Source organism: Desmodus rotundus, chromosome 11, assembly GCF_022682495.2.
Source record: "Desmodus rotundus isolate HL8 chromosome 11, HLdesRot8A.1, whole genome shotgun sequence".
In the NCBI taxonomy this organism is placed as follows: Eukaryota; Metazoa; Chordata; class Mammalia; order Chiroptera; family Phyllostomidae; genus Desmodus; species Desmodus rotundus.
Window position 1 is genome coordinate 96,751,357 of NC_071397.1, and position 25,849 is coordinate 96,777,205.

At 49.7% G+C, this 25,849-nt stretch overlaps 1 protein-coding gene across 3 annotated transcripts in view; it reads left to right on the plus strand.

Annotated features, from left to right (window-relative positions):
• ZDHHC14 (zinc finger DHHC-type palmitoyltransferase 14) overlaps window positions 1–25,849 on the plus strand; it is a 217,807-nt gene that overhangs the window by 170,109 nt on the left and 21,849 nt on the right. For all 3 annotated transcript variants that reach the window (XM_053913481.2, XM_024552102.4, XM_045188937.3), the window contains 2 exons: window positions 15,010–15,147; window positions 18,309–18,357. In XM_053913481.2, coding sequence (XP_053769456.1) covers window positions 15,010–15,147; window positions 18,309–18,357 — 187 coding nt within the window. The remainder of the gene's footprint in view (window positions 1–15,009; window positions 15,148–18,308; window positions 18,358–25,849) is intronic.

Sequence of the window (25,849 nt, forward strand, 5' to 3'; positions counted from 1 at the left end):
AGAGAAGGCTGAAGGTAGGGGCAGGAGGTGAGCAATTTTGATCTTATCCCCAGGGCATGGGAGAGGGAATGACCTTATCAGCAATGTGTTTCAGAACTCCCCCTTCTGTCTGCCTTGCAGAGAGCGACCTGGATGGTGGCAAGACAAGGCCCAGGTGGGAGGGCTGTTGCCCAGGGCGAGGACCGGTTCCCTGGCTCAGGCTGGGACAGTAAAGCAGTGTGCGCAGGTTCTGGGAATAGTTCGGAGGAGCAACGGCAGGACTCGGTGCTTCATTCCGGTTGTGGAGTCGGGGCAAGGACACGTGTTTGATCCTCATCTCCCGAGTGCTGGGTCATTTCCTCATGTTAAAAATTAGTGTTTTTAACAACAAATAGAGTTCACGTGTTGTAAGGGCCTCAGGACATGGTGACCCGAGTCTATAACGTACGTGACTCAGTTTAACTGCCCAGAACCCTCTGGCTCTTTGTCGGTCCAGAGTTCGGTCTGTGGCAGCTTAAACGTGGGGACGCGGAGCCCATGAAATCAGCTCCCAGAGACAGAGCCAAGCACTGCAAATGTCAGCTGCGAACGGTTGGTTGGTGTCTGTGAAGTCAGACGCACAGAGGAGGAAAAGAAAAAGGCGGAAAAGAAGTGTTAGAAAGTCTTAGGAAAAGGAAATAAAGGAGGGAGGGCAGGGAGTTGGTGGAATGGATGCGGCCACCGTGGCTCTGGGAGTCGACGCCCCCCCAGGGCTGCAGGCAGGCAGTGCTGCAGCGACCCAGCTGCTGCTGGATATGGGGAGACACCACCCCAGGAGCCACAGACCCCCAGTAACTCCGCTCCCTGAATCCACGGTGTCTCCCCATTACCAGCTTTTTACAGTTTACCAAGTACCGCCAGGAAGAGCAGTAAGAGTGTTGCAGGGAGTGGGGTGGGGTGTTTAACGTCTTAAACAGAAGGAGGTACAGCATGCCGCTGGTAGGAGCCATTTCCAGTCTGCTCGGCGCAGCAAGTGTCTTCCCTGTCTGCTGGAGCCACAGGACAGAGCAGGGGATGTGGACGGGCACTGAGGAGAGACAGTGCCTGGAGGAGGAAACAAACCCTTCAAGGGAGCCCCTGGGTAACAAGGGACTGACTACCAAGGACAAAGACTGGGCTCTGGGCAAGCAATTAATGGAACAGAGGAGGAACGAGAGCCTTTTCCCCACTATGCTGGGGAACAGTAAGGGGACCCCAGAGGCAGATCCAGGCTGGGCCAGGGTTCACCGTCCTAGACTTGCTGGCTAAAAGTCATCAACAGTTTCTTGGAGAAAAAACAAAACTGGGAAATAACAGTAACACCCTTTTTTAGAATTTTTGCCCATAACTCTGTAGGATGATTTCTCATACTTCTCAGGGCCTCAGACATTCCCAACAGCATCTTTGGGGGGTGCCCTGGAGGCCCGTGGAAGGACCCCACCCCTCCCATACTGTTGTCCACAGACAGCTAAGCCAGGGAGATCCTGCCCAAGCCAAGAACCTGGACCTAGAGTGGGAACAGTGACATAAAGTGCCAGCCCCAGGAGTGGTCGTGAGCCTCATGTCGCTCAGCAGGTCCCATCCCGTGCTCAGGTCCGTGGAGTCCCACAGTGTGAGGCAGGGGCTGCGAGGCTCACACACGCTGGGAAGCAGAGGCCTCTCAGACCGCCTTGGTCCTGGGCCCTGCACCTCGCAGGCTTCCAGTGCCGGGTCTGTGTGTGTGCTGAGGACAGAGCCATCCCTTTCGGACAAACCTCATTCTCGGAGCCCTCACACCGCATGTACAAAGCCAGAATGCGGATGTTGTCATTTTCAGCAAACAACTGTGTGACTCATGTCCCAGGGGCTGGAGTGTGCCCACACGCAGAGCCAGCCCGCCCTGCCAGTGGTCAGGCTGCTGGGGTGGCTGGGTCAGGATCTGAAGCTCCACTTATAATCGTGGCATGAACAATAGAGCCATCGTGGGATGCAGAACCCTGTGTGGCTGGCCCTGTGGGGCCTTCTGGGTACTTGAGTCAGATACTGTCACATAAGCCTGGGAGACATTTACGGGGGCACTTCAGAGACTCACTTTGTTCGGAGATGCGCATGGCTTACAATAATGCACTGGAAGAAAATTTTAAAGTGGGTCTTCTAAACATTCTGTGCATTTACTTATTAATTTAGAAATTGTTTTCAACAAAGGAAGACTATGTGTCTGATGCGATATTTTGGAAAGTGCGTTCCCCGCCAACGGGAAAGCCTGAACGATAGAATTTCGGGGGCCGCTGGGCATGTTTTCTGCCTGCCCTGGATGTGTGCCTGGGAATTCAGCCATGGGGCCAGTGCCCACCGCAGGAGGGCCCAGTAAAGCAGCCTGGGCAGGAGGAGGACGATCTCGGCCGTGGCTTCTGCTTCTATCCCACCAGAAGCGCTCGCTCATTGCCTCCTGGGACTCAAACAGCAGCTCCGTGTTAAATAAAAATGCTTCCGCACCCGGAGGAGCTGCTAGCAGTCACCTCATGGAAGTCTCTCTCTGTTGGTCTCACTGTCCCCACACGTGAACCCTTTTGACTGGCTCTGTCTCCCGTGGCTGTGGCTCCTACGCGTGTCTCCGAGTGTGTGCCTGCTCCTCTCTGAGTTTCGCCCCCTTTGCCTCCTGAAGTCGGCCTTTCTCTCAGGCTTACGTCTCTAGGCCAGACGTCTGCTCAGAGCTCCCAACATGCACCTGCCTCCTGAACTTGTCTCCAGTTGGGGTGCTCAGAGACCTCCCAAATCAGCATTCCCCAGGGCCACCCCCTTGCTGAGTGCCAGCACTGTCCGTTGGTTGCACAAGGCAAACACCTAAGAGTCGTACTCGGCTCCTTCTGCTCCATCCTCACCTAACCCCTCGCCAGGCTGTGTCGATCCACTTCCTTCCCTTTGCCCCGCCGAGGCCAGCTGCAAGGTGCGTCATCTCTCACCTTGCCCGAACAGGGGTCTTCTAGTGGATCCCCCTCTATCCACGCTTCTCCTCATCCAGGCCACCCCCTATGATTCCAGACAGAATCTGATCACACCGCCCTTCTACTTGAAAGGGCTGCCCTGCTGGTGCCTAATGGGAAGGAGCCACAATTCTGAGCCTGGTCTGCCAGAGCCACCCTGCCAGCCCCCAGCTTGGCGGGCACCATACCCCTCACCGACTGGACCACAGGCCCCTGGCTTCCTCTCTCAGTTCCTGGGAAGAGCCACAGTCCCTTCTGTTAACTCCTGCCCGCCTCTCAGGGAGGGCTCCAGCATGGGTCCTTAGGGACGCCCCTCCATGCCTTACCCCTCCCACAGCATTCTGTCCTTCAACTTCACAGCCGGCCAGGTTGTCGTGGTGCACCGCAGGCTGACATGGTGATGGTGTCTGTGGGAGTGAAACTCCAAGAGGGCAGGCCTTGTCTGTTTCCCTCGCCAGGTGTTTCCAGCACCCCGCACCCTGCCCGGCATACCGCTGCTCGGTTAATGTTTGCAGAAGGAAGGGAGGGAGAAAGGGAGAGAGGAGAAAAGGGGGACTGGGTATCTCTGCCTGTAGCTACCTTCATCTCTCCATTTTACCTTTCTCTCTTAAAAAAACAAAACAAAAAAACAGTAAGTTGCTTTTTTGACTCTATGACTAGGTTAGTGTTCTCAGCTGGAACCAAAAAGTTTCCTTCCCCCAACCTAAATGAACTAAAACTCACAGCCCCACCCTCAAACCTACCAGCACTACAAAGGAAGTCTCAGACTCCAAGAGAAATGATTAAAAAAATTTTAATGAGGTCTGATCAGGAACTAGGAATCCTGATACAGTTTTGGGAGGATGGAAATGACAAAATTGAAAATGACCCACAATGTATTTTAGGCCTATTACAGATATAACTTATACATTAATTATTCATTCAACAAATATTAGAGGGCCTATCTCAATGAGAATAAAGCAGAACCTTTCAAACATTTCCCCCTGCACCTCACAGGAAGAAATGCATTTTCCGTTGGGAGTTGGTAGATCACATCAAGTTTTATGAAGCAGTACTTAACGTGATTACGTGAGATGCCTCGCTATTTTCTGTTCTATCTTCTTTACTTAGGACCAACTAAATTAATTGCACGACCTGCTACTTAATCACAGCCCTTCATCTGGAAAACCCTGAATAAAACACAGGCCCGCCCCGTAAGAAAAGCAGCTCTTGTTCTCTGTGGTCAGAGGACTGTGGCAGTGTCCAGCGGAGTGCCAGCCCCAAGCAGCGCTGGGTCTCAGGGTGGGTGCCTTCAGGGCCCGAGTATGGCACAGTTGGCAGGCCAGTTAGAAAGCAGGTACTGCCCTGGCCACTGGGGCTCACTTGGTTGGACCATCGTCCCATACACCGAAAGATTGTGGGTTCAATTCCTGGTCAGGGCGTGTACCTCGGATGTGAGTAGGGGAAGCAACTGATCACTGTTTCTCTGTCGAATTGATGTTTCTCTCTCTCTCTCTCTCTCTCTCGCTCTCTCTCTCGCTCACTCGCTCTCAGCAATGAAAAAATGTCCTTGGGTAAGGAAAAAATAAGTTTTAAAAAAATAAAAAGAAGGTAGGCACCATTCTGCCTGCCTTCTTGTTAGAACAACTCAACTTGAAAAGTAGTTGTTGAAATTAGTTACATTGATTTTAGCAAAGTAACCCAATAGGGCAACTGTTCTTAACCTGGGGCCCAACGGGCTTCAGGAAGCTGTGTGTGAACTGCCGTGCGTGAGTGCAGCTGCCGTGCGTGAGTGCAGGAGGGTGGGGACATGCAGCCGGTTTCTTCTTGCCCCAGGGCTCTCCATGTGCAATGCATGGTAGCCCACTGTTAACCGTTAATCACAACAACTTCCTCACTGTGCCTTGTTCTTGGGAGCCCTCTGTAAATCCTTTCAGACAAGCCCAGGGAAGCTCTAGCCATTAATCTGCCACAAATGAGAAAGCCACATTCCCAGGCCGTAACCTACGTCAGGCAGTGAGCAGTGTGTGCGGGACCCAAGGTTGATTGCATGCTCTGCCATCGCCATATTGAAATTCTTAATAATCTTTTAATAAGATGCCCTATACTTCCATTTTGTGGTGGGCCCCAGGCCTGACCACAAGACAGGACCTTTGGCCTGTTCTTCTGAGTGCCTTTGTTTCAAGAAGTGATTAAGGTCCACTGACTGGACTGTCCTGACCCAGCCAAGGGCTTGCACATTTCGTAGGAGCGACAGCCGCAAATACGAAAGCAACAGGCTGCATTCAGACCCACCTGGCGCGGGAGTGTGTATGCACCGCTCGGAGCCCCCATTCACTTCTGGGCTGAACCTGGGTCTATCAGAGGACCAGTTCTTCTAGACTTTGTAATTACAGAGTTTCTCCTGCTCATGCCTGCCAGTATTTCGTAGTTTTGGGTAGGGTAGATGCAGCTGACTTCAATCCTTGAAAAGTTTTGTTGAGCCATAGAACCACAGGCTTTGGGTTGGAAAGACCCTTTTAGAGCAGGGCCAACTGCTGCGGCCCAGCAACCTGCCCAGGTTGCACGCCAAGTTAGCAAAAGACCAGGACGCGCCATCGGGCCCTCTGGTTTAACAATCTGGTGTCCTCTCTACAGTGCACCACCAAGCTGCTGTTTTACAACTGCACACTTGCACACGCACTGGGAGTTTACCGGGGGACTGGTGATTCTAACCCATGTGTACTGGCTGGCGTAACCCTTGTGTGTGGCCGGAGGCAGTAGACCGTTGTAGAAAGCAGAATGGAATGAGGATACAGGTCTGTCTGCTCCAGTTGAAGGAGACAAGGTGAGAGCTTGGGGATAGGAGTCTCCCGGCTCCCAAGGAGCTCAACTTGGAAATGAGTTAGCTCGGCAGACAGGTCAAGGCTGCAGCAAGTACAGAGGGAGCTGCCCAGGGAACACAGGCAAAGGGCTCACGGGCTCTTATTTGCTTTGTGATCCCTCGGGGAGCAGTGTGGACAGACTGGGGACAGCCCTGGGAGATCTTAGAGTGGTTCATGAAAGAGGTGACAAGGGGCATGCACACTGCAGTGGCCTTCCACACAGCGATCGGATGCATAGAAAAGAGAGCAGGAGTGCAGGTAACAGCCCTGTGACCGCCGGGGGTGAGGGTTGAGAGAGAAGGGCAAGAGATGAGTGTGTTCTCTACCATGAGCAACTGGATGTGTGGGTGCGCCATTGGCTAAGAAGGGGCGGGTTTGTGAGGAGTAGAGGGAACAGGGAGCACCATGAATTCGCTTTGGACCTTCTGGATGTGAGGGGGCTGTAGGACAGTCACACAGAACTGTCTCACAGGCAGTTGAAAAGATAGCACAAACTCACCCAAGGAAAACGTCTTCAGTGAAAAGCGTCAAGGCACAAGGATGGAGCCTGGGATCATGACTTCCAATGCACCCTCAGATGGTGCCCTGTGCCGAGTAGGAATGGCTGCTGGGTGTATCCACTTCCCCCATGGCACCCTCCCAACCTGGAAGTTTGCAATAGATGACCAGCCCTTGAACAGAAGGGACAAAAAGGGTTCTGGAATCTCGGGAGCAAGCCCTAAAGTACCAATCACACAGGCAACTGGAGAAGCAGACACTTCAGGGGGCTGAATGTCCGTGTAGAGGGTCAGTGTGCTATGAGAATTTGGGGAAGTCCTACAGGTGATTTCTGAGTAGTTAACGTCCCTCCTGCCTGTCTGAATCTGTCTTTGCGTCCATTCTGTATCACATGTTGGCACAGCCAGGACTCCTTCCAGGAGACCTGGACTGAGCATAGGAACCGGACTCAGAGTGCGGGCAGGGAGATGCCCTTCACCCCTGGGGCTGCAGAACTTCAGCAGGAGGGATGGGAGGGTCTTCTGGCCAAGGTCACCTTTTAGTGATGGGAAACTAAGGACAAGTATGAACATTGTAAACATGAGTATCAGCCTCTTAAAAATATACCCTCTCGGTGAATCTGCCAGAGGAGGAGCATTCACCTCTAACTCTGCCACCTAAAACTGTCCACGTAATCTGAGAGCACACAGGCATTCGTGGTCAGCATGAGACACGTGGAGTGCACGTGGGTGTGGTCCCCGATGAGATATTACATTCAGGGAAAGCCCCCTGAAAAGTGCAAAGCACACTGCATGTGTGTGTGTTCCTCTCCTGGAGCGGGTATTACGTTTTAACACCACATCTGGTGATGAAGCCGGGTCTACAGGTTCAACTTAAGAAAAATGAAATGTCTCAGAAGTTTGCAGAGAGAGAAACTGGTTGATAGCCCAAGATTCATTTTTTCCAGATTTGGACGATCACTGTTTCCTCCTGTGGAGCATTAAGGAGAACTTCTAGACACAGTTCCTGGCCCTGCAATTCCAAAGGCAGTGTGAGCCCAACGCTGAGAGGGGCCAGGGTCGGGTCAGGGAGTGGGGCGGCTCACTGGCCAGGCGGTCTTTTGCTTCCCGTGGAGCTGACTTCAGATTCGTGACACAGCAAGGGACAGCTGGAGAGGTACCGAGGGCCATCAGTGGGCCAGGACTGGAGGGTATACAAGCTTGAGCGTACCTGCAGTACTGATTAGTACTGATTTTATCATAGTGACATGGAGCCCTAGTCCAGCCGCTAAATCCAGGGAGCTCGGAGACCTGGACGCAGGGCTCTGGTTCCCAGTGTCAGGAAGCAGGTGGGAGAGGCAGGCATGCTGAGCATGTGGCACAGGGAAGGCAGTTCTCCTGCTTCCTTAGAATTTACTACTTAGTGTGGCGACCTCCGAGATCCCGAATGTGGAAGCTGCGAGATTTCCTTCTGCACGGTAACTGTCCGATTCACTGTTTAGATTCCCCATCACTGTCCAGAGTCACACTCGCTTCTCCTGCACATCAGTTCTACAGTTGCTGATTGGGTTTACTCGAAACGTTTTAGTTTTGTTAACAAATGGCGCTGAAACCGGCAGCATCTTACCTTACAGGACATTGGTGAGGACCCAGGACCGGAAGAATCTGTGCGAGTACTAATGAAACAGAGGCATCTTGCTTTTCATTTTTACAGATCAGAGGGTCCTGGAGCTTATCTGGTCTAACTTTTTATGTGTGAAGAAACTGAGTCCCCATGTAGAAGCGATGCATTACTACATTAAGGCCACAGAATTAGTTAATACGATTTCTCGATTTTGTTCCTCCATAAAATTAAACAGATAGAACTCATTTTCAGAAAAGGAGCTAAGAAGTGGGGGTGGGGGAACCTTCTTCCCCGATACATCCCTTTGCCCCAAGCCCCACAGCCTCAGTGAATCACGTTGCAGGGCAGCCTTATCAAACACTTAGGACTCTGTAAGAAGGTCCCGCTTCCTCTGATGTCCGCCTTGCTGAGAACGCGTCATCCTGCCGCACCTTAGAGAGCTGCCGGACTGAGGGGGCTTCCCCAGGGCGAGACAAGTCTTTTCCACATGTTGCAGAGGGCAGGTCCCCTGAACCAGAAGAGTCCCTAGAAGCCACCACACAAGTGGCAGTGCTCAATTCTTGTCCCCGCTCTGCCAAGGTGCTGTGCCTGGAGCTGTGGGTGCCCACGGGTGCTGCTCCAGGAAAGACAGGCCAGGTCCTCAAGCCTGCTGGGCACCATAACCAGCAGAGAACTGGCACAGGAGGCAGTAACAGGGGGTGGTTAAGAGTTTAGGTTAACACCTGGTCCCCATGCCAACCCCTCCATCTGTACGTCCCCCATTTGGGAAATGGGCATAATAGCATCTACCTCCCCAGGTGTCATGGGAATTGAACGATTCAGTTCATGGGAAGTACTGGGTTGGCCGAAAAGTCTGTTGTGTTTTTTTCCATACAATGGCTCTAGTAGTGAGTGCTTAGTTGTCTTTAGCTTCGTCCGAAACAATTTTCTTGGATTGTATTGTGACAGCTGTCATATCAGCGTGCATTTAAAATAATTATCAAAATTGGTGAATTTTTCTGCTGCCATTTTAATATTTAAGATGGAAAAAGATACACAACATTTTCAGATTAGTATGCTTTATTATTTCAAGAAAGGTAAAAACACAATTGAAATGCAATGTATGCAGAAGGTGCTGTGACTGGTCAAATGTGTCAGAAGTGGTTTGCAAAGTTTCTTGATACTTTTGGCATTTTGGCCAAATAATCCTTTGCTGTGGGTTTGTCTCATGCACTGGAAGATGTTTAGCAGCACCCTGGCCTCCACTCACTAGAAGCCAAGAGCTGGAGATAGCAACATACTCAAAATACCCAAATCAATAAAGTTATTGGTGAAAATGAAAAACATGTCTTTTAATTTACGGAAAAAACGTAGCGGACTTTTTGGCCAACCCAGTACTTAGCATGATGCCTGGCACATAACCAGGACTTGGAAAAGGGTGGATACAATGAGGCAGGAGGGGCAGTGAGCACATGAGGTTGCTTTCCAGGAAACTGAGCAGCCACTGAACGCAGTAGCCAAGCTATTGTAACTTAGATTTCACTACAAGTCTTAGAACAGCATTAATTATTCAGTGTCTAAGAATGCGGTCCTCTTATACATTAGCCAGTTAAATATTTAAATGTTCCTATTACCTGAATTTATGAATTATGTAGGAACTGTAAAAGCCAGGTAACAATAGGTGCCACTATATCTCAATAGTCATCATTCTAAGAAAACAAAAGGCAAAGTTATTCTCATCTTGGAGGTAAAATGTCCTAGATTTATTTGAGAATTTTCGGTCTTCTTTAAGTAGGCCCGTACTGCTCTGGACTTCTTGTACTGCCTTTGTTGTGTCCCATAGGGTTTGGGTTGTTGTGTGTTCATTTCCATTAGTTTCCAGATACTTCTTGCTTTCTTTCTTGATCTTATTGTTAACCCATTCATTATTTGATAACATGTTATTGAGTCTCCATGTATTTGAAAGTTTTTGAGGTTTTTTCCTGGAGGTTGGTTTCTAGATTTAGGCCGTTGTGATCTGAGAAGATGCTTGATGTGATTTCAACGTTTTTTGAATCTGTTAAGGCTTGTTTTGTGTCTTACCATGTGGTCTGTCTTTGGAAATGTTCTGTGTGCATCTGAAAATAATGTATATATTGCTTCTTTGGGGAGAAATGTTTTGTAAATGTCTCTGAAGCCCATTTGGTCTGGAGTGTCATTCAGGGCCACAATATCCTTGCCGATTCTTTGTTTCGAAGATCTGTCCTTTGTTGACAGTGGGGTGTTAAAGTCCCCTGCGATGGCTGCATTGCCGTCAAGCTCTGTCTTAAAGTCCTCCAAGATTTTCCTCAAATGTCCTACGTTCAACGAAAAGTCCTTTTCCACTTCATACATTTAAAATCATTTTAACTTAATTAAAATCGAATTATCATTTAAGTTAGAAGTTTTACATTTCACCTGCATATTACATCTATTATTTCACATACCTCTGAAGACCCTCTTGGAGAAAGAAGTTGGATTATTTTCCCTTCTCCTGAAGAAGCTGAGGCGCAGTCTTCCCAGAGCCCACAGCGGCATGGAAAATTTGGAATTTTCACCCACCCGTGCTCAACCTACAGGCTATGATTTTATCCATCTCTGGACCCCATTCCTGAGGGCCTTGATTAGAGCCCCACTTCCAGAAGAGTTCAAATTCTTTACATTTTTTAACACGGTATTCAAATACAGCATTTGCAAATACTTTGCCCTTAATATTTCAGTGTGTTTTTCTATCCCGTCCAATTGTAATACTTTTCCATTTCTCCTTCTGTTTAAAGGCTCTCTTTCATATTTCACCTCTCCCAGAAATGAAATCTTCCCTTAATCCAGTGATCGATGTGTTGCTCAGCTTGGTGCCTGTCCATCCTGGGGGCACCTCCCCACCTCCCTGGACGTCCCCTCCTCTGGGAAGTGTGGGGCTGCCATCAAGAATAAGTGAAATAGTGATATAATAGGCACTCAGCGAATGGCAATTTTAATTATCATTAATAATACTGTTTTGATTATTCTTTCGAGTTTTGGGTTAACAAAACAGGACCATAACTCCTCTTCCTAGACCATGTTTCCCCTGGCCACTATAATGGGACCTCCTTCACCACTTAGAATGCGAGGGCAGCTGACTTTCCGAAACGGCTGCCGCCACTTGCATTCCCCCCTTAGCCTCTGGGTCTCCCTGTGGTGTCCTGAGGGGCTGTTGTTAATAAACCCACATCTGCCTCCCTGCTGTTAGCAACACAGGGCCGAGGCCACTTCTCTCCTTGAGCCCAACTCACATTTAACAACTGTCCGCTCAGCTCTTTTATCACCATTTTCCAACACTCAGCATTCTCTGAACAGATTCAAATTTCACAGACCCTGCTGATTCCTGTGGTTGGCTTGCCGGAAGTCTTATCTTTACTGTCATTTCCCAGTTTCTCCACCTGGCAGCCAGGAACAGTGATCACTTGGGAACCGAAGGCAATGAAAGGTGTGCTTCCTTCTCCCAGGGCCTACTTGTGGAGTGTCTGCTATGTGCCAGTCACGCACTCACGTGCCAGGGCTACTAGGGTGATGAGAAATGATTTCTCTCCCCAAGGACTCACCTGGGGAAGGAGAGGAAAATCCACAACCTATCGCAGGGCAGCGAGATGCTAACTGAGGTGTGGTCAGGGCCCTCCAGCTAACTAACGTAGATCTCACATGATTAGAGAACCTTCTGGGTGCATCAGCTCCCCCATTCCCCCCGCCCACCCCGCAGGCTCGGTTCCAGTGTGGCCTCTTTTAGGGACTAGCTCCTAAGAATTCTCCAGAGATGCTGTAGCATAAGACCCCTCCCTTCTGGCAGGATCCAGTCTTCAGAATCAAGGGATGTGGCAACAGCTCCAAAGTGTTTTTCCAAAGACCCTCCCATCACACATGCTCTGCCCCGCCCCACCCACCAGTACATAGCGGCCATCGTTCCATGTTTCCACACAGAAATACGCAAACTGACCTCTAATAATAGATGTTTGAAACGTCTCAGATGTTGTGGTTGCAAGCAGCTCGTGGCCAGCTGTTGGGTTCCCCTCCCCTCCTCCAGATGTCCCTTCCAGCCAATGGCTGCTTCACTCAGGTCCCCAGGAGCCACATCTGTGTCAGCTTGCACGCAGTTACTCTGCTCTTCTTCCCTGGAAACCAAACAACACACATAGCACAAGCCTCCCACTCAAAACGCCCCCAGGCCGTGCCCAGGCCTGCCCCGCTCCCCAGAACGAGGGCAAATGCATCTAGAGCCGAGGAGGGGGGTGGGGGAGCCACCCCTTATACCACATTATCCTTGACCCATGAAGGCAGACTGCCGTGTGTGGTGCGAGGGCAGCCTGATTCAACACTAAACTAGCTTTCCCTCTGCTGGGAGTCCCTGCCTGGGGTCCGAGGAATACGCGTATTTTGGAGTCTGAAAATGAAGTGTCCTCACCAAAGCAGATAAGAAAGTTCCTGAAGCCACGGAGCGTGGCATGGTTGTTTTTCATGCGCCTGATGTGGCTGGGCATGTGGCAGATATGAAAGGCATGTGGCATGGAGTGGTCAAGAGCACTGGAGGCCGGTGGAGCTGCGCCCTGTCCCAACCTCACTGCTGGTCACCTTTGTGACATTGGGCAGTGTGCTTGCTCACGTGGTCCTTTTGGTGGTGGGAGGTTTTCTTCAGTCATTTGACAGGGATTTATTAAAGGTTGGGGGTAAAGTTGGCAGATAAAAGCAAATAAGTGAGATGATTTTAGATAACAGTGGGGGTCCCTGACAGGACTTGCTCATGGATTGGATGTGAGGGTGAGGGAAAGAACGGGTCAAGGATGGTGCCTGGGTTTCCGGGTTGAACAGAAGGGCGGTGGGAGGTGTGAAGAGGGATGCCTTTGCGGAGGGATAACAGGAAGTTCTCCCTGGTGTCAAGGTTGAGATGTCAGGTGGTTTGGCAAGAGACTGTTACTGTCACACCCACACCTGGGCCACTGCCCCCACTCCCCGTGACTGCGTCTCCTGCACATCACCTGTTGCCATCACTCCCCTGCTGCTCCGCCACCCTCGGGAAAGCACAGTTGCAGCGTAGCTAATAGTGAACTTTCTAAGCTAAAAATACAACACCCGCCTGCCCGCAGAAATGCTTCACAGTGAGCTGCCAAGACCGTGGCCCACGTGGGGCTCCACAAGGACACACAGGCCCCCCAAATCCTGCTGTCTTCTCTGCAGCTGGCAATCTTAGAGAAGAGGCTTGTCCCCCACCCGCCGGGGTCTGGAGACCAGACTCCACAGCTGGATCAGAGTCTCTGTCCTCCACGTGCTATGTGCCTCACGTCTCACTCCCACTCCTACACGCCCTGCAAAGAAGAAAAGAGGTCTCTCAAAGTGACAGCCTCAAAGTCTTAGGAACGTCTGGCTGATTCAGACTTTTTTCTCTTTTTGCATCTCTTTGTGTAGACTGTGCCCCTGCACGGCCCCTGTAGGTTGCGGACGTGGGGCAATGACCTTGTTTTACACAGCGGCACATGTGAACATGCAAGTCACATGGGTACATCGGCGTCTTATAGGCCACCGGGGTGCCGCCAGGGCAGGGAGCTCGGAGATTTCTCTTTGGGTCCTCCGCGTGGCCTGGCTGCTGCTTGTTGATGTCACTTACAGACAGCAGTGACTCGTACAGTTCCTAAGCCACCCCTGTTTCCAGGCGTCCTGGTGCCCTTTTCAAGAAGTGAACTTGCACTTGACATAAAACATGAGATGAGTGATTTTTGACAAGTGACCAGAAAGTAATGAAGTTGACTGCCTCGCGTAGCTTTGTGACGTGGTGCTGACGCAGTCGCACCTCACCTGGCCTCTCTGTATGTTTTAAAACGCGCACGGATAGAAAAAATGTGACAGTTGGGCAGAAGCTTAGCTTGGAGCCCAAGTAAAATGCTAAGTCATATGCCTAGCACCCCCCTTTGACCCCCCACACAGGCGGTCCGAGGTGAGGGGTATTAAAACGTCATACTGCATCCGCTGAGTAGTACAGAAGAGAAGCACCTGGCAGTTACTTTCAGAGGGAGGAGCAAATCATAAACGCACTCGTGGGAAATTCCCACGGCAAGAAGATGTGGTTTGCACTCAGGGTACCAGGGGGTAATAGTGCAAGAATGTGCAAAGCCAACACTCTGTCGGTTACAAAGTGCCAGAGGCAGCCTCTCCGTTGGGAAGATGGGATCAGCCCAGAGAAAGACCTGACCTCGAGTTCTGGTTTCTCTGCCTCTGAAGTGTGTGGCCCCACACACGCAGCCTGCCTTCTCTCTGAGCCTTGGTTTGCTCACCTGTAAAATAGGGCAGCGTCACCATTTTCCGCATAGGAATGCTTGAGGCCAAATGTATTAATGTATGTGACTTCTCTTGACAAACTCTAAAGTATCCTGTAGGGTTTTTTTAAAACCTCTTCCCAGACATTATTTAACCCAAGAATCCCATAGAATATCCTCATTTTATAGGTAAGGAACCTGAGGATTGTGAGCTGAGTAGTCTGGTCACCTTGCACTTGAAGATTGTGGTTCCCTTTAAAAACAGTATCAACGCCCCTACAACTGTTGAAAGAATGGAGACATTTCTTCAGGAACAGTAGTGATTGGGATGGTAGACCAGGGGTTGTTCCTCTGTCCTGTCCCAGGCCCCTTGGGACCTCGCTCCATGGTCACTTGCCATGACAAGCGGTCACTTACTACTACAGGTGCACCCACAAGGGGTGGCGAGGCTGCCCCGCCCAGCCCGGTGCTTAACATCAGAGGAGTTGGTACCATCTTAAGGAAACGCTGTTCTGTGAACCAAAGAGGTTTTTGTTTTTGTTGTTTTTTGTTTTTTTACAAAAGGGTGAAATCTTTACTTTTCTAATTTTAATGAGAATAAATGTATACTCTTTGTTTTTCAGAACAGCCAAGTTCTTTTGAAAGAATAATTATGTTCTTAAATGTCTTAATGTTAAACCTTGCTATGAGTGGTTAATTTATAAATACATAGCATGATATCATTTTGTTATATTATCAGAGCATTGGGTGGTGGCGGAAGGGCTCCCGCATGTGAAAAAAAGCATTTTATTAATTGATTTCCTTTTTTTTTTTTTCTGTCTCTCATTTCAGAACGGTTTGATCACCACTGTCCCTGGGTAGGCAACTGTGTGGGGAAAAGAAACTACAGATTTTTTTATATGTTTATTTTATCTCTGTCTTTTCTGACAGTCTTTATATTTGCATTCGTTATCACCCACGTCATTCTTCGTAAGTATGCTGGCGGAATCCGATTGCGTATGTAACCGTTTGCCTGACTTTAGTTTTCTGATTTAATTTTGATTTAATATTTTGATCATTTCGGGCTTTCTCTTTCTTCTCTTCCCCCTTCTCCTGGCCCCCTCCTCACTTCCGGCATGCCCCCTTTTCGGTTCTGCCTTCCTCTATCCCTCCTCACTGCCCCCACCTTCCAGCCCCCATCCCCCATCCTCCCCGGAGCAGCTGCCAGGGTCACACCTGGGACAGGCTCTCTTTACTTCCAGGACTTTGTCCTGGATATGCTTATCCCTGTTCCAACCTCAGCGACTTTGCTTTCTTTTCTGCTAAGGATCCCCTGGAAAAATCGTCCCCACACTTTGCATACTGGGGGATCAGCACAGAGCCCAGAGCTCTTTCATGCTTTTTACTGTGGTATCTACTCAAGCAGATCAGTCACCTCCCTAGAAACAGGTGTCTGGGGATAAAGACTGGGACACAATCTACATATCACAGGTACACATTTGATAAGATGCTCACTTCTCTGTTAGGACATCGGTAAGCCACCCCTGGCATATAAAGGAAGCAACTTGACTAAAAATGAAATTTGGGTATAAATTATGTTATATATACATACATACATACATCATACATACATGTATGTATGTATGTATGTATGTATATCTGCCCAAGCAAACGACATTGTTTATTCCCCAGTCTGAAGGGCATAGCTTTGAGTTTCGTTTGTCTCTCGGTCACTCACTTTCCTACAATAGACCGTGATGAGAAGGAAGTTAATTGGCTTTGAGCTATAAATTTAAGCCTCTAAACTTCCATTACAGGGCCATTAGCAACAATAAAGTTCAGCGGAGCCTCTTGGCCACATGCCTGAAATGCAACCACCCATTAGCAAGTACAGAGCCCCTTTCTGGAGTATTCCAGAAAGTATCTGAGTACGGGCCTTGCTTTCTTCCGAAGCCGCAGCGTTGAAACCACAAAGGGGGTATGGGCCAAGGCTGAAGTTGGAAACCTTCTCCTCCCCTTCTCTTTCCGCGGAGTCTGTACGGGGCCCGCGGGAAGTCGGTGGTCAGGAAAGTTCCGCGTTGGCTCTTTTAAATATTCGTCAAGTTTGCACATTAAATGGAGTATCCCACACTTTCATAGGCATTTTAAATCCTAGTTCCCATTTTTTCTTACTGAAGTCCTTTCATCCGAATGTGACACAAATTTGTAACCTGTGCTTGCCAGCCGTTCCTTGGCGGGGTTGCAGGGGCAGAGCTGACAGTCATTAGAGAAGTTTCCTGGGGGACTGGGGGGCAGGGGGCACGCCAGCACAGCCCTGTGGGGGCACCCTTTCTGTCGGTGTTCAGAGGCAAAAATGGCAGAAGTCGCCAGGGTCCTAGCTGTGCGCCAGCAGACAGAAGCATCCGAGAGAAGCAGCAGTCGTGTGCGCACTATGGGAGAAATAAGCGCCGGTACCCCAGCACGTCACCTACGGCACCACAGACCGGAGTTTCAACATTACATTTCTGTGTCATCTTTAGTAACTTCCAACCGTCCTCCTGTATACACGATCACACTGTGCCTACGGCCTGGCCCTGCACTCTGGATACCAAGGGCCTGCTTTCACTTGCTTGGCCACACACAGACTCTGGAAACGCACACACACACAGAACAAAGCCTGCCACCTGACATTTCACTTCCATCTCCACTGAAATGCCCCTCAGCCGGGCTCCAGAAAGCAGGATCCTGCTGTGGTTTGTGCTTGTATATGGTTAATCCAGTCTTCACAAAAAGCTTTGAGAATCCCTCTGCCCGTCAAGTGACCCAAACATTTTGGATGAAAGCAAACAAAGGTTTTCCTCTCCTCTTGCTCTGCACCCCAACACGCCCCACCTCGCCCCCCATTTGGTGCAATCTGAGATGCTTTCAGGAAGGGCAAGGGTTTTTATATGGTCCCCATGATCCCCCTAAGACTGCTGCTGGGGGACTGTCACCTGAGTTCTCCCTGCCGGTATGGGGCTCTGAGAGCAGGGAGAGTCGGGGGAGGACTCTTACTGCAAGGTTCCTGAGCTCATTCTGCCTCAGGCTGTGTTTGCTTGGAGATCTGCTGCAGCCCCCCTGTGGATTTGGCCCTACTGGCCTAGCAGGAGCCAAGAGAAAGCCCTAACTTTCCTTATTAGTTCTCCCGCGCATTGGCGTCCTAACACAGGGCACATCCCTGTGCCTCAGTGAGCACTGGGCAGGGAGCAGAACGCACAGAAGGAATGGGAACTCGAGGAAGAATGGGGAGCTGTCCCTCTCATAGCCGCCCTGTAGCTGGATGGAGTTGCCCATTACACAGAGGGTCTAGGACACCACCTCTAACTCTCTCATGGCAGCCGCCCCAGCACAAAATGCCACAGTCCAACTCTGTCCATTCTCTCTGTTCACCTCACTGCTGCCCCTGGGCCAAGCTGTGCCCCCAAATGCATGGCTCCATTCAGTACACCAGGGACCTGGCCTCACCTCCCTAGGGTGGGACGTCACCAGTTCCTCCTACAGGCTTTTGTTCCTAAAAACCATAGTGCCAGCACATAAACTAAACATTGCTTCTTGTCGGGTGTGTCTTTACTCAAGTCTTCACAGAAATGTTTTCTGGCATAGACAGTTCACACCGAAATGTCTTCAGCCCGAATGGCGTAGGTAATAACCCACACTCCATGCATTTGTTCACTCTGAGCGCAGAGGACAACGTCCTTCACACGCAGCCTGGCTTCCGGGACATCCGGGGTCGGGAGTTAACAAACTCTGGGAAAACAGTCTTTCATAACAGGAGAGAAAAAGATTGCATGCAGTATTCTGTTTCCCTATTAAAACAAGGAAAACAAAGGAGTCATCAGAACTATAATTTATGGGAAAGTACGCAGACATCTATCTGCTTTTTTTTAATTGAAAAAAAAATATCCTGCAGATGTTGGGTCTCGTTACGAACCTGCCATTTTCTTGTTGAATAACTTTAGTTAGGATCTCAGTCTCGGATCCGTGTACTAGGTGCCGTAGGTAGCACATAGAAAATATAATTAATTAATTTTGAGACACCTATTATTTTTATGTAGATGAGAGAGCTTTTAGCACGAAGGCTGCTTTTCTGGAGGTGAACGTGTGAATTCTAAACTGTGGTTTTGTTCCCACAGGTTCACAGCAAACGGGATTCCTTAATGCCCTGAAGGATAGTCCTGCGAGATATCCTTTCTGGCGGTGCTGCTGTTTCCGAGGCTAACGCGTTAAGTATCGGACTGACCTTCTGCTCAGTTACCTCCTCAACCTGTGCCTTGGCCTGTCTTCTCAGCTATCGTATTCTGTTTCGTTCTGTGAGGCGCCCAGAGGACCCCCTAGCGTCGTGCACTTGGGGGAGGAATAGCTTCTAAGTGCTTGCACTGCGAAGTGACCTTGTTTCAGAGGAAGGGCCCCTGAACTAGAAGCCAAGTGTGACTTCTTGCCCAACCGCGAAGCCCATGCCAATTTGTGTTCGACCAGGCTGGTTTGGAGAGAAATGAGGCTGCAAGCTGCAGCCGACTTCATTTGGATTGGTGGGTGGTCCCTACGGAGTATTTAAGGGGGCCCCGTGGGCGTCCCTTTCTTGGTAGGCAGCCATGAGGTGGGGATCCCCTGAGCCTGGGGGTGGATTCTGTCTGGGGGTCAGTTTGGCATCGCTCTGGGCAGGACAGATAATCCGTATTTATTTTCAGAAACAGAACACCTTTTCATAGCCCTGAATGGACAGAAAATGGTCAATCTCAAGTTGTTCGGTTAATCCCATCCTCTCAAACAGTATACATGGGCATGTAGTATATTATTTTGAACTCCTTGAAAGAAAAAGGTTCACCCATTAAGATTGTGCATGGGCTCCAACTCCCTCCCCAGCCCACCCACTGTATACACTAACTGGTGTCGCATCAGCCAGCTGGCCCCACTGACCAACTCCAGCTTGGACCCAGCTCTTTCTTCTTCACGTAACCAGGTAGACTGGACTTGAACTTCTCGTTATTCCTGGGAGTCATCATCCTGTGGTAGAGAATTCTTAAAGAATGAAGAGCTTCACTGAGCTGTGCATATCACATGCATGCATTCCAGTGGACAGGCCAATGCAGTGACCTCTCACTGGTGACAAAGGCTGACCTGAAGCCTGGGGATTTCAGCTGCTGCGTCCCCTGGGGCCTTTGGGCTCCCGCTGCTCCAGGTGGCTCTCACCAGGCATCTTTGGACACAGCCCTCCCGCTGGAGCAGAGGAGCTGCGTCTAGCTGGGCTGTTGTTGTGGGGTGTTTGCGTTGACCTGCAGACCTCCCAGCTCACAGATCTTATCACCTCACAATCCTGGCAGGAGTCCTAAGGGAAGACAGTAGGGCACCAAGTCCTAGACTGGGGTAACAGCTTTTAATTGCTGCTCCATCAGAGCTCATTATGAGAGCTGACTCATTTCTTTCAACCCTTTTGTGTCTGTTTTTTGACCTGCCATAGTCAGCCACTCTGTGGTTGGCCGTGCTGCGCTGACAACATCAACTATTTGGAGCATGTGTGACAACGCTCAGTGCCACAGCATTGCTTCCACGTGGGGCCGGAGCGATTTCAGGGAGGCTTCTTTCGGTGGCGGTGCATGCGATGGGCAGGCTCTGCCAGAACCTTCTGTAAGAGCACGTGTGTCTGCTCATTCTCAAGGTCTGGTTGTGCTCGTAATCGGTATGGTCAAGGGCACTGTAAGAAAGTAGACAGATGTTGCTGATAGAAAGAAAGAAAGGGCGGCAATGTGGCCGAAGTGGCGTGCTGACTTTGCTGCAGAAACTATTTCCGTGGACAAGAGGGGAAAAATGCTCTCGTTTGGTCCAGAGCAAATTTGAGCTTATTTCCCCTGGAATGTCATTCTCAGGTAGAGGTAAAGAGTTTCCCCTATGGCCCGGTTTTTTCAAACTCATAAAAGTCTCCGCCACTGTCTTTCCAATGTTGCCATATCTAGCCACTGCCCCTCCACCAACAGCCTGACGTTTCCCCACTTCAGGCTATGGCCTAAGCGTGGCCTCCACATTCCGAAGCTTGGTGGCCACCACCTGCTCTGAGTGGCTGATGGGCTCCCAACACAGTTGGGGTGCAGGACCTTGGCACCTCCAGGCCACGGCCTCCGCCAGCTCTGCTCTGCATGTGCCCTGCCGTTGTAACAAAAAGCTTCCCACTGCTGGTGTAACAAAAAGCCACCATTGGGAGTCCTAAAGCAACATAAATTTATTAGCACACAGCTCTGCGGGTCAACATCCAGCAGGCTCGGCTTCTGACTTCTTAAAAGCAGAGTAAGTCTTAAGTGTCACGAAGACTCAGAAAATGCACTTGACGGGGAGTGGAGTCCAGAAGGAAGATATGCATCCTGCAGGGGAACCAGGGAAGGCGTTGGCAGGTGGCCTCTGCACAGGGCTTGGAAAGGTGGGTGGCGTTCTCACGGGGATAGGGGGGTGAGGCCCCAGGCAGGCCCCAGTCATTTCGATGCCAATATCGGAGAGACACAGACAGCCTGACAGGATCGTTCTGTTTTAATGGAATCTGGTAGAAAGCTTGGAGTCGGCCAAGTGCCCACAGAAAAGAAGCACACCATCAGCCTGGTGGAATATTAACAAAGGCCACCCAGGCCTTCCCTAACTCTCGGCCTTCAGGGCCCGTCCAACCTGGTATCTGTTGATCCTCAGAAAACAGGTAGGACAGGCGTCCTGGGTTCTCTGACAGCTGCTGGTTAAATGACCCCAATTGACCCACTGCAGTGTTGCCAGAACTAGACGCCCCTTTTTCCCCCCAGGGAACTGAGACTTCTTCCTGCTGCCCCTCCCCCATCTGATGGAGGGGGCTTCATGAAGAATAAGCATCATTTACATCTCATAAGATCACAAAGTGGGGGAGGAGGTCATTTGGTTTTTAGAATCACCCAAGTAATGCAAGAACATACTCTCACTGTAAAAAATGTCAAGTAGAAGGTGAGATAAAAAGGGAACGTCGCTCTTGCCCCCTCCCCATCCCTCTGTAGGAATCCTCGTCAGTTTCTGTGGCTCCTTCCAAGTGCTCTCTCTTCTAAGAGTGTGGATTCCTATGTGTGCATTCAGACACACAGACCAATACACGGGGGTGGGCAGGAGGCTGCTTGTACCTAAAGGGGCCGAGCTCTCTGCACAGTTCTACAGTTTGATTTTTAAATATTTCCATGTCAACGTGTACATCAACTTCATTTTTTTCAACTTCTTTATATAATTCCAGAGTACAGACGAACCATAGTGTATTCTATTGTGAGATACTTAGATTTCTTTTAATTCTTTTACTGCTCAAAAAAAAAAATGGGTGGTGGATTTTCTTGTCTGTATTTCTCTGTGCATAAGGGTTAGTATTTCTCTAGGACTGACACCTAGATGTGGAGCCACCGAGCTGGAAGTTAAGCGTAATTTAAGTGTTGATTGACATGCCACATTGTCCCCAACGAGAGCGCACTGATTCACCCTCCCGTCTCCCTCTGTGCTCACCCACACTGCTTGTTACCAGTGCTACGGTTTTTGCCGGTGTGATGGGCTGAGAAAAATTCATTGTTTTAATTTCCATTTTCTGGATAAAAATTGGCTTGTACATCTTTCCATGTTTATTGGCCTTTCTTTTTCCTGCCACAGTGGGCCAGTACTGCCCTTGGGCCATATTTTAACTGGGCTATTTGTTCTTCTTCTGTTAACATGTTCTTTATGTGTTCTTAGTAATAACCTTTTTAAATATCTTTTGCCAATAGTCCCTGCCAATCTGCCACTTACCTGAATGCACAAAAGTGTTTCATTTATTAACAAAGTCCAGCTACAAATCTTGTATTACAAAGCTCCTATCCTATACTCTGTGCCTTATATCCCCATCCCCAAATTATGCAAACAATTCCTGCATTTTCCTCTAAAACCTTCATATTTTGTTTCTTAAGTTTGGCACAGTAGTTTCTCTGCAATGTAATTCTGTGTGTGGGGGCGTGAGCTACAGTGTTAACTTAATTTTTCTCAAGTGTTTAGTGAAGGGTCTCAATACGGCTTGTTATTCCAGTCTAGCGGTTCTCAAATAGTTTTGTCTCAGAACTCCTCTACATTCTTAAAAATTATTGAGGGCCCCAAAGAGCTTTAGTTATATAGAGTATATCTATTTTCTATACGCCGTGTTTGAAATTAACACAGAAATTCGTAAAACGCAAGAATGCGCAAGTGCTTCTCCTGGGAGCAGGAGTGAGGACAGCTTACATCATATCAAGCTGAGTGACAGAATGAGGCTGAAGTTGGGAATAACGTTTGGGTGTTGATAGGAAAGTAGTTCTGATCTGAAGGGGCCCTGAAAGGATCTTGGGGACCCTAAGGGACCAGGGCCAGCCCTTGAGGACCAGCGGCCTATTCTTCCACCACTAACTGAAATGCCTTCTCCATCCCACATGCCCGCGAGTCTCTTTGGAGTCCCATTACCTTGTTTCATTTGCTAGAAAAGTCTTCTCTTGCCCCCACCCCATGACTCTTTTTTCAAAATGTCTTGCTTTTTCTCGTACATTTTCTCTTATGGACGAATTTTAGGACCAGTGTGTCTCATTCCAGTTTTAAAATCCCAGTTGGAATTTTGATTAGAATTATTGTGACTTCACAGAGTAATTTGGGGCAAACTGTACCCCATTTCTGCCCAGTATAAAGGCTCAAGGGAGAAAAGGAGTTGAGAAACTAGGAGGTGGTAGCCACACGGTCCCGTCTGAAGGGACCTGGTGACCTTCCGTTCTCAAGGTTGAAGTCGACAGCCCACGTCCCAAACATGGTGATGGGCACTCTGGTGATGGGCACAGGCTGGGTTTCCCTGTCTCTGTCTCGGGACTGTAGGGCCATCTAACTGATGAAGATAAGATGCCAACAAGCTCCCGAACCGAAATATCTAAACGCATCAAGTGCCGATGGAGTCATTGAGCCTAGAGAACAAAGGGAAATATCTCGGATACCCTCCCTTCCGTCCAAGCTCTTCCTGTGAGTGCACATTGCTGGTTTCACTGTAATTTCTAGCAAAGAAAACAAGACATGATTCCCAACAGCATCTGTTTCTTTTATTTAAGTATCAGAACCCCAGACAGGGGCCTGACACAGATAAGATGCAGGACGATCAGGGGCACATGCCTGGTGCCCCCAGACCAATGTCACTCAACTCCATGTGGCTCCCGGGGACTCATCAGCCCAGAGCTCAGAAAGGAGGGCAGAGCCTCGGACTTCAGCATTCCCTGGCCACTCTGGGGTCCGGGTGATTTTGATCGGTAAGAAAACCTACGGGAAACACACAGACTTTTTTAAATAAATGGCCACCTGGATTTGGCACTAGGCAAAAAAAATAACAAACACAAAAAACCCAGGTTGTAAGCCTGGCTGCTGGGATGCAAAGAGATAGGCCCAGATGTGTTAACAGAGCCAAGTTCTTCGCCAGGGCGGCTCTGAGGCCGTGGGGCCAATGAATGAGGCCTGATGTCACAGGCAGTCTCAGTCTTGCTGCTATGAGGTCTGAGACCCCAAAGTTAACACCTGTCATGGGACACTGTCATAGTTTGGGACCTTGGGAAGCGTCCGTCCCTCCCAGAAGTCTGGAGACTGAGTTCCAGCTCCGTTTCACCGTGAGCTGCTGTATGAGCTCTTATATGAGCTCTTGTAAGGGGCTTGACAACCCGGAGGATCAGCATCCTTCCCACCTGGGAAGTGAAAGGGTTGGAACCAACCAGGACATCTTAACTCGGGTCAGGGAGCCTCTGTGGAGCGGTGTCAGGGCGGTTTCTAGGCCCCCTGAAATTATAAGGAAGGAATGAGTTTGTGTGCACTTTGCACTTTGTCCTGAGAGAAAAAGTCAGGGCCCAAAGAGGTTAGGTTCCATGATGTCTCACTTTGATGATTCTCTAGATACTGAGGGGTCCTCACCATTCTGCCCAACACTATGTCCACACCCCTGCAAGGGCCCCTGCCCTCGCTCACCCTTCCGGGGCGGACAGGCCACCATGCCCTTCGGTCCTGTCCCGAGGGCCGGGCTGGTGCATAGGAAGGCTCCAAGCCAGCCCACCTGGGCTCGCATGGGGACTTGATGGAGGGGTGTCTGCCCATCAGCATTTTCAGTATTTTTTCAGTTCCGTGATCAGCTCCTGAGTGCCTCAGGGGTGACATCTTGGACCAGGGGCTGTGGGGAATTACAGCCATACCCCTGGCCACAAAGGGGACTCCCCATCTCACTGGGGGTTGGGGGGACAGGCAGAGGCTGGCAGTGATAACAGCATTAATTTGGAACTCATTTCTGATGCAATAAACATCCAAGTACTTATGAAATTGGCTCCTAATGGAGTTGGCAGGTTTCCTCTCATTTCTCTTTTTTAAAAAATCAGTAAATGGATTTTTATACATTTAAGGGAAATTTATGTTACTCTTATTCTAGCATAGACGTTTTCAACGCCCAGCTATTGGGTCGGCAAGGAGACGTGTTGTTCAGATATCTGTGCCGCAGTCTAAGAGAGTTTGGCGGGGTGGATGCCTTCGGCCGCCACAGGTTCAAGGGTCCCCGACAAGGATCTCCCCCAGTGAGGGGGACAAGAGGGACGGTGAGCCTAGAGCCACCTGTCCCTCAGCAAGATGTAAGAAAGGAGCCCGCCCATGGTTTGTCTGTCGCACTGGCAGAGCCACACCCCAGGGTTCAAATCTTAGCTCTGCTATTTCTTAAACAAATTACTTACCTGCTTCCTGCCTCAGTCTCCCTGTCAGTTAAGTGGGAATGGTGCGTCTCCCTGGGTTGGTCAGAGGATTAAGTTAGTCCCTGGGAAGCAGCACCTGACATACAGCCCATGAGGCCGGCCTTTGTCGTCTCTGATGATGATGGTTATCCCCTAAGACACACTGTGGGAGAAGCCAGAGTGGGCTGTGGTTTGCGCCCCGCCTCAAACTCACGTCAGGTTGGCACAGCAGCGAGCTGATGGCGAAACCTGTTCTGCTGTTTGTAAAATGTTTCTAAAGCACAGGAGGTATTAATATAGAAAGGTGCATTTTTTCTTTTGTTGTTGCTCTAAACCTTTAAAATTCCACAACCACTGGCAAAACAATGCCTCCTGGTGGGGGTAATGAGGTCATGTGGTTTTAAAAAGAAGCAGAGTATGGCCGCTCACCTCCACTGTAATGCGGGTCCCTGTGCGGTTCGTACCTGAGGACGCTACGTACATTTGGTCACGGCCCTCTTTCTACCTGCATGGGAGCTGCACAGCATTTCTGAGATCAAAGTTCTGCTCTCTGTGGGTCATTCAGAAAATAAATCTTTGCTTCTGGTTTTTATTCTCTTTTCTACCCTTGACGATTTCTTGCTTGATTTCTGAGTCACCTCCTCTCTGATCTTTGTATCCCTTATCTTCTCCCCCAGCCTATATGCAAGTTCAATGCCACAGTCACCTCCCCGTATACCCGGTCTCCCTGGCTGTGTCTGCCCACCCCCATGTACTTCATCATTGTCCCTGAACTCCACCGCTGCTTCCAAACCTGTATGTCCCTTGGGTGGGGGGATGAGGTTAGGAGAAGGGACATCTGTGAGTCCCAACCTGTGGGAAGGCAGTTGAGAATGAGGCCCTCCTTGCTACATAGACCACTGTCCCTGAGTCCCCATGTACATGCCAGGCCATTGCCATAACCATTGGCCCACCTGGGACAG